This window comes from Lipotes vexillifer, unplaced genomic scaffold, assembly GCF_000442215.2.
Source record: "Lipotes vexillifer unplaced genomic scaffold, Lipotes_vexillifer_v1.1 scaffold109, whole genome shotgun sequence".
Classification (NCBI taxonomy): Eukaryota; Metazoa; Chordata; class Mammalia; order Artiodactyla; family Lipotidae; genus Lipotes; species Lipotes vexillifer.
In genome coordinates this window covers 2083450-2092392 of record NW_006790015.1, presented here as the reverse complement: position 1 = coordinate 2092392, position 8943 = coordinate 2083450, and the positions used below count along the sequence as shown (strand labels likewise).

Sequence of the window (8943 nt, the reverse complement as noted above, 5' to 3'; positions counted from 1 at the left end):
AAAAAAAAAAAAAAAAGAATCAAAGAAAAGCGAAGAGGTTAACAGTGACTACTTTCTAATTCTACAGCATGAATAGCATATGTGCAATCAGGAGAGGGTGTAGACGCAGGATTAATCGACAGACTAGCAAACAGGGCCCTTGGGGAAAGTTGGGATCCCGTAAAACATAAGGTGGAGAGATGACTAAATATAAATCCTCAGTTTTCAAAGAATACTGTGTGACTGGCAAACACCACCAAATGTCTGAAATGGGGTAAAGCTACTGCACACTTTGCTGAAACAGGTGCAGGCGATCAGAGTAAAGGGTGAAGCCTTGATGAAGGGCACCCCCAAAGCTGCCAAAGCCAGCAGGGACCCTCAATGCATCCAGTTCAAAAGACCAACCTAAGTCAAAAGGACATTCCAAACATTTTGAAAGTTGACAACAGTGACCTTAAAGAGCCTCAAAAGTGGCCAGAAGTTGGCAAAGGCTGGAGAGGACACAGGCATTGCAGGGAAAAAGCATTTCCAGGATTTGTGCCAGGGACACTCGCAGGGTGTTTACCCTTTGACAGTGGGGGTATGAGGACTCTCTAGACGCTTCAGCTCTAGTGAGACAAATTGGTAAAGGAAATTCCTTGGGTGAGAATATACTAACAATTCACAACATTTCTTTTGCATCCTGGGTCCATTTGCTCCAGTGAGGCAATATGCCTTTCCCAAACTTTTGAACAAAGCTCATGACAGAGACAGAACATTACTAAACCTGGGTCAAGCAGGGCCTACAGGGAGAATGGAGCATGCCTCCCAGTTTTTAAACCAAGGAGATTCAATTGCTTCTGGTTCTTGTTATCTTTTAAGGGTTTTTTTTTTTCCATCCTGAAGGAAGGATCTCACTCTAGGCTACTGCTTTCATATATCCCAGGGCTTAATGGGTCCTCCTTGGATGAGGCCACTGGTTCTTGGTCTTAGAATGGCCTAACTGGCTCCTGGAGGCGTTGTACATATTATCTGAAGGATCCTTGGTTGGAAGGGATTTTACAACCTTGAGCCAATCACTCATTTTCTTGGCACACTGGTATGTCCATCTAAAAAGTGAGGACAGTCATGCTTTCTCTCTGCATCACAAGGATGCTGGACAGATAAAGACAAGTACACATAGCAGAGCACTTTATACTCATTAAAACAACAACAACAAAAACAGTCCTCTGAATTACAGTTACTAGAAAGAATGATTAAATCTTTAAACCCAAATGACTGCCCAACAATCAACTTTTAAAGTCCATAAACAGATCAATTTCAGCCAAATTTTACTTCTAGCTTGATGTCTCCTTGGGGGCTGCTCGCTTTCCAGTTGGGCAGACTGAGGAAAAGCAGAGGTATGTTGATCCAATCCTCACCATTAGGAAACTTGATAAACAAAAACTAAGAAAAACATGATTTTTTTAATTATGTCTATTCCTTCTTTTTGCCTCCAAATGCAGACAATCAAGACTTGATTAACCTTGATATAACTTCTGATAGCTTCAGACTAGTCCTAAGAATCTGGTACCAACAGTTCAGTTTACAACCATTACTAAGCATGAGCTATACGCCAGGCAAGACGTGAGGCTCTGCCCAAGTACAAACATGACTAGAGGTGGTCTCTGTGCTCTCCTGGCCCTCGCAGCCCATCAGGAAAGCAAGACACAAAGAGCTAGCTACATACACAACCCAGACTGCCTTGTGTGCTCAAATCATCATCGATTCTAACTGAGGACAGTGGAGCTGGGCAAACGTCATCTGAGTTGGGACTTGCAGGTGGAGTAGGATTATGAAAGGCAAGGAAGTGAGGCACAGAAGGGGAGGGCAGAAGAAACGTGAGTGATCAAGGACTTGGAGGCACGTCTGCGGAGCAGGACATGGCTCTGGGTGGCTGAAGTATAGTGTGGCTGGGGGACAGTGGAGGGAAGAGCTGGCTGGGTTTACTTTCCTAGGGGCCTTCAACGCCATGCTGAGAAGTTGTTGATGCAACAAAAGGCAAATGAGTCAGACTGAAACATTAAAAATCAGAATTCAAACAAATTCAGAGACTTAACAGGCTCATGCCATCTCCTACATCTCTTGGGCACAAGGATTTATAATCCCTGTGAATGTGCATTTATACAAGACTCAAAAACGTCTGGGCCACAAACCTGGCAGCCAGTTTCACATTTTGCTTTCTCTGGAGGGAATAATCCGTTAGCAGAAGGCAAGTCTGGAAGCAGCAGTCCGTCCTATATTCTAAAAAGGAGTTCCGATCTTTACACCTTAGGACACTTTGGGGACAGAAGCCAGAGAACAGGAAGGAACTGCAATGTGCACAACATTTTGAAAATGAATGAAGAGTTCTCACAGGCTGTAACATTTCAACCCGGGGAGGACAGAACAAGAGAGCTTGGAGGGCTTTCAGGCACACCCAGATACCAAGCTAGGCTTTCCTCTTGCAATTGGATGGGCAAAAGGCACCTCCGAGGAACTGGGGCAGAAGAGCCACTCTTTTGCGGCCTGGTATCACATGACTCACCGTGAGCCAGGCCGTGGATGCCAGCTACCAGGTGTTCACCACTCGTGGCCGCGTGGTATCTGATGTACTCCCGCTCCGACTGATGGCGATTGTCCATCGTCTTCCCTAAGCCATCTGACAACGTCCCCGCAAACTGGAATGAATACAAAACAGAAGGAAAAGACTTTTTACTGTTTTAATTATTTTAAATAAATACCTCCCCTTGCTCTTAGCCGGGAGTCAGTAAATACTGAATGAGAGAGAGATTAATTGCTGAATTACATACACTGTGTGTCCCGGGAGAGTGGTTTTCAAGCACTGGACACAAAACGAATTGTGGGACATTTACACAGGTGGACACAAGGCTTGCAAACAACTGCTAAAAGTCCATAATGACATTTACCTTTCACAGCCCAATTGCAAACGTACTGAAAAATTAAAGGTATAACAAAATGGCCTCAGGGAGGAAAGGTGACCTTTGGGATTCTGTAACGGTAAAGGACAGAGGCTCTTTGCCTTAAGAATCAGTGGGATTCAAAATAGAAATGTGGCCAACTGTTGCTTCAGGATTTGGCATCCACATTTTGAGATGCCTTTTCTTTCACTTATTCAACAGTTACCAAGTGCCTAGGTGCCCAGCTCCATTTGTCAAAAGAAAAACAACGTCTATGGAAAGGTTAACAGGTTAGGTTACCTTCCATACAAAGTGGCAGACTTGAACGCATGACTTCAAATGCAAAATCCTCCCCCACCAATCAGAGAGAGATTTTATTTATCCTGGCATACTTTAACCAGAGAAGCTGTCTCATCCATCAAAGCTGGATAAAAAGGACATAAAACTCTGTTTTGTCACAAGACAATTTGAAAAGGTTTAAAGTGACAGTTAATAAACCACAGGGTACTTACCCTCATCATTCAGACATAAAAAGGGAAGGATATCAAATATGTAATTAACCTTCTTGAGAAGGATCTACCAAAACAAGTGGTTTAAGTGCCAATGACCCAGGACTAACCTTTTAGAAAACTCACAGGAATGTTATTTAGATACAAAGCTCAGAGGAACGACTCGACGCAAACAGCCTGCGGTGAGGACCCGGTACACTGGCAGCCTGGCCATCACAAGGCTGTTTCATTCTGCTTTGGCAAGGAGGGGTACACAGATCTGCCCTGAAAGCCATCAGTCCTGAGGCTTCTGACATGAGAGACGAGGGAAGGTGAGAGTTCTGGGCACAGAAGAGAGACTAGGGGAAGAAACAGCATTTCCATGTAAAGCAACGGTTCCTGGAGCAAGACTTGGGAGCTCTCATTCCTTTCCCTCTGACCAAAAGCTTTTATGATCTCAGGCAGTGATCACGGACCTTTCTGGAGATGGAATCCTTATCATTACTTGCTTTTTTGCCTAACCTTCCCTGTCACTCCCTGTTTAATTAGAGAACTGAAGTTAATGAAAAGTGATTTTACACTTTCCTTTAGGATGGAGACACCAAGGGATTCTGTACTAAGTGGGGGATCCCACTTGAGAGCCCCTGCGGGCCACGAGCTCAGGGGTCTGGCCAAACCAGATACTAGTCTCAACCATTCCGGTGGCCACGTGACCCTGAGCCAGGTGCCCGACCGCAGCACCTCCCTCTCGGCATCTGGAGAATGGAGATGGTCCTGACACTGCCATGTGGCTAAAAGAATCAGTGACAGCGGCTCAGGGCAGGAATCTAGTTAGCATTCTTACTGTTATTATTAGTCAGCTACTAGTCCAAGGAGGAACATCCTGCACCATTTGAAGAAAGTCTTTCAAAGGTTTAGATTTATGGTCATTTGCACTAGGCTTTAACACAAACAAAACAAAACAAAACAAAACAAAACAAAAAACCCTCTCTTTCCAGCAGATAAACACCAGCCTCCAAAGTGAATTTCTGGAGTGGTACCATTTATAAAATTAGAGTGTTGGACTTGGTGGTTTCCAAAATCCTTTCCAGCTCTGACAGTTTGTGATCTATGATCCAAGTTAGAATGTCTTTATTAAGCACTTACTCTGGGCCCAGCACAGATTTAGGTACTGCTGAGGATACAAATGAATAGCAGCCTTGGACCTACTCTCAAAAATGACAGTCTCGGGCTTCCCTGGTGGCGCAGTGCTTGAGAGTCCGCCTGCCGATGCAGGAGACGCGGGGTCGTGCCCCGTTTCGGGAAGATCCCACATGCCGCGGAGCGGCTGGGCCCGTGAGCCATGGCCACTGAGCCTGCGCGTCCGGAGCCCGTGCTCCGCAAATGGGAGAGGCCACAACAGTGGGAGGCCCGCGTAACGCAAGGAAAAAAAAAAAAAAAAAAAAAAAAAAAAAAAATGACAGTCTCGTTAGGAAGATAACAATTCCATACATGAAACAGCTACAAGAACCTGGAACACAAAGTGCACACGCACTTGGGAATCAAGTGAAGAGAGAAAAATGTGACCCTTGTTTTGGAAAGGGCTCCTGCTTTGTTCTGGAATTACGTAGGCTGCCAGTGGCCCTCATTTAGGGTGTGGACAAAAATGCCTCCCCCGGATATTACAGAAAAGGTGAGAGGGCGGTTCAACTCTTACCTTCCTGGAGAAGAGAGATCTCCCTGGAAGGGATATTAAATTAACGTCCTGTTTACCTGGCAGCCAACTAGGAAGAAGTTAAAAACCTCCTAATACTTTTCCCCCCAAGAGAATATGGGGGAATAATCCAGGCAAACTCCCCAGTACCAACCCCTTTCCTATAACTGACCCCCGTCTAGCAATAAAACAAGTTTAATATCCAAGGTCTATGAGGGAGCCTATGACGAAGCTCAGCTGCCAGTTGATTCTGTTGCAGCGGCCCTGGCACCCCAGCACCAACTGGTCTTGGGTGTTTTCTGTACGAAAACACCATATTGACCTCAGGAGGATGGGATAAGATGACCTAAGAGATCACTCGTCCCTCTAAATGCTGGATTCTTCCATGTGCTTCTCATGGGCCTCACCACTGCCGTGGAAAGGTGCCCACACCTACTCTGCCTACTCTAGGGATTCCATTTGAATTACCACCTCTCTATCTACTAAAACATTACTGTGTAAGCCAACTGGGCTTGTCCTTTGTCACTTGTGGGTGGAAGTAAAGGGTACAAAGATATTGTATTAACAGAAAATGACTACAAAAGTCTTCACCCCTAGAAATGTGACGTTGAGAACTCAGAAAACTTGCAATGATGTAGAAAATTCATGATCCGACCAAACCCATACTGATGAGAGGTTAATAAGATTTTACAGGGAGAGACATTTTATAGGAACTAAACCGAAGCCAGCCAGTTGAAGGGTCAGAGGCTGGGCTTCAGGCCAGTCCACTGGGCTTCTGAGTATTGAATCCAGGGCACCACAAAGCTTGTGGCCTTCTCTCACTGTGGGAGCACTGAGTCATCCTTAATTCCATCTCTCATTCCCCACCTCAGTGGGAAAGTAAATCACACCCCGTATCTTATTTCTCCCTCAAAGGGTGAGAACACGTGGGCTGTAGGGGGAGGTGATTCCAGTAAGCACTCTTTATGGGTGCCCTCTGGAACTGGTCTTCCCTGAGGCTGGAAGCGTTGTTTCACACAGGTCCTTGACTTTGAAAATGATCATCCAAACAGAGCAGAGATTCCCATGAGAGCTACAACATCATGTGGGAGTCGCTGGTGCAGGACAGGCTTCACCACCCACCCCAGCTCTGCCTCTGCATTTTAAAAAGAAAAGCCATATGCATTGAAAATCGAGCTCAGGCTGAAACTTTTTCATAGCAGATGCTCCAAATGGGAAATGAAGCCTGGGGGCAGATACTCAAACAAAGGAAAACCAATCCCAGAGGCACTGGAGGGAAAGCTGAAAATCATCAGGATACAAGCAAGTCCAATCCAGCTCTGCACCCAAACAACTAATCAGTCAAACACGTACGGAACCCTACTGCGCCCCAGGCCTGTGAAGGAGAAGCATAAATCACAAGTTGTTTCTGCCTCTCTCCTCCAAGAAGATAGGTAAGTGGCATAAGGGAAAGGCATTCACACGTGAGTTCGAATTCTGACTGTGACATTTAATAGCTGCGAGATCATGGACAAGTAACTTCGCCTCTGTGAGCCTCTGTTTCCCCATCTTCAAATGGGAATAAGAATAGCCATCTACAAGGATGCCATAAGGATTAGATAAAACGTGCAAAGCACTTAGCACAGAGCCTAATACACGAAGCACTCAAGAAAAACAGTATTGAGTTATCCAAACTTCAATTTCTTCATACGCAAAATGGGTACAATCGGACTCTGCAGGGCTGTTGTGAGGATTAAATGAGGCAGTGAGCACACAAAGCATCGGGCAGGTGTGTCCCCGGTACAGCGGAAGCTGTCGGGGAGGGAAGCACCAGAGCAGACAGCATGAGCTAGCAATGCTGGAGGGTGATCTGTAGCTAACTCGTAACTCCACTCAGTGTAAGCTACACCTCAACACCAGAAGGAGCATTTACAGGGACTTAGGTCAGTATAGCTCACTTGGTAGCCATTTCAAGTCCACAAAAAACTTAAGGCTGCAAGTGAATACTGTCCTAGCTAAAATGAAAGGTTCTGAAGGAACAGGATGTCCTTCAGAAAACCTGCTATTACCCTTGCAAAAACAACAGTGACTTCCCCGCTTCTTTCACTGAAGGACGCTTTAGCACATGCCACACTTGTGAATTCTGGCCACAGCCAGAAGTCATTAATTTCTATAAAGCCGTACTTTCAGCAAAGGGGGTAAAGATCCCAGAGGTACTTCAAGATGCCCGTTCTACTGCGCAGCTGACACACACGATGTGCCAATACCCCACCTTCCAAAAATAACCCCCCTGTCTACAGAAATGGAGCCACTACAAATTAGCCTGGGTTTGGAGCCGGGCTCAGAACAGCTGATTTTATAAAACTGAAATTCAAGTAGATGCTGGAATGATGCAAGAGAAAAAATTTACACTGTGTCCCTCTGTTTCGTCCTATCAGTTTTCCTGACCCTTTTAGGAGATTCAGCAAGCATGGGATGCCAAAGATATTTGGCCAGTGTAACAGAAGCCTGGGCTTGAATTTCTCCCCCTGCTCTGGGGTTCTTCTTTCACAGTTATTTACCTAATGGAAATTTCCTCTTTAGTATCCTTGCTCCACTGAGTTATTGCTGATGACAGCATCTTCCTTGTCACCAGGGCCGATGCGACCCACGCAGCACAGGAAAAGGTAGAGAAGTATTAGGAGCTTGTGTGTGAGGGAGAGTCCTTCTTCCAGCGTAAGGCTGCAGGTCTCAGAGCCGCCATGGCCTGCTTACAAGCTATGCTAGAACGTGGAAACCCAGAACCCCAGCTATATGGTGCCAGAAGGAAGGGTGCCGTGAACTCTGGGGGTGCTGCCATGACACAGTCAAAAGGCAGGGGCAAAGGAGTCAAGTCCTTACTGTGCATGCTGTGCAAGCTGGTGAAAGCTGCTTAACTTCCTGGAACCTCAGTTTGGTTCTGAAAAAAACAGTCTAAAGGGCTGCTTTGAAGGGTTAAGGAGATAATGCAAAATGCCTGGCACACAGGAGGTCATCAATTTTTACAAGTTTCTTGCAAGCAGTCTGGAGGCTTAAACTGCAGAGTTGCTTTTGACTCTGCCAGAATACTAGTAGGAAAACCTCCTTTAAGTCATGTAAGACCGAAGTCGCTTCAAAACTAAGGTCTTCACCACTTCACTCATATTGCTAAAACAGCCACAGTTAAAAATGATTCTCGGAGTCTGAGTTTTGCCTTAACATTGGAAAGCCCTTTTGTGATACTTGTGAACAGAGCAGAGTTAAAAGAGAATGCGATCCAACAAGTAGTGGGTATCTGTCACCAACACAAGGCAAACCAAACAGCTAGTCCTCACTCGGCCGAATGGTGGAGGGGGCAGGCTGGGACTGGGGACCGGCATTTAAAACAAACAAACAAAAAGGCATGGAATAAGTTGAGGTTTGGCAAGAAAGAGGCATTTCTCGACCCCAGATCTCTATCCACTAGAAGTGGGGCAGGTTTGTCTTTTTTCAGTTCTACTTGGTTATGATTATGTATAGCCCTTAAGGCAAAAAGAGAAAGGGGAAGGAATCCAGAAAAGAGACCCTGAATAAGAATAATAAAGACATTTTCAAGCTAGGATTGGCATATTCTATTCCAGCTAACATGCCTAAACCAATGACCTTGGGTTTTTTTTTTTTTGGGGGGGGGCAGAGAGGTCTGGAGATCTAAAAGCCCTCCTACCCTAAGACATACACCATGTTGCTATTTCATGGGTAAACACTTATCAGGCAACAGACACTCCTTTTCAGTTAAGAAACAAAGTTATCCAAAACCACCCAGAATTATCTCAGCACACAAGGTCTGAACATAAAAGCAACAAAGTCAGACCTCAAGACTGGCCTGGTTCTTAACTAGCCCAAGACACAC

The 8943-nt window shown here is 45.4% G+C and overlaps 1 protein-coding gene across 1 annotated transcript in view; it reads right to left on the bottom strand.

Annotated features, from left to right (window-relative positions):
• VPS13D (vacuolar protein sorting 13 homolog D) overlaps positions 1–8943 on the bottom strand; it is a 242824-nt gene that overhangs the window by 49710 nt on the left and 184171 nt on the right. The window contains exon 64 of the mRNA XM_007463189.1: positions 2525–2657. Within this exon, the coding sequence (XP_007463251.1) occupies positions 2525–2657 (133 nt within the window). The remainder of the gene's footprint in view (positions 1–2524; positions 2658–8943) is intronic.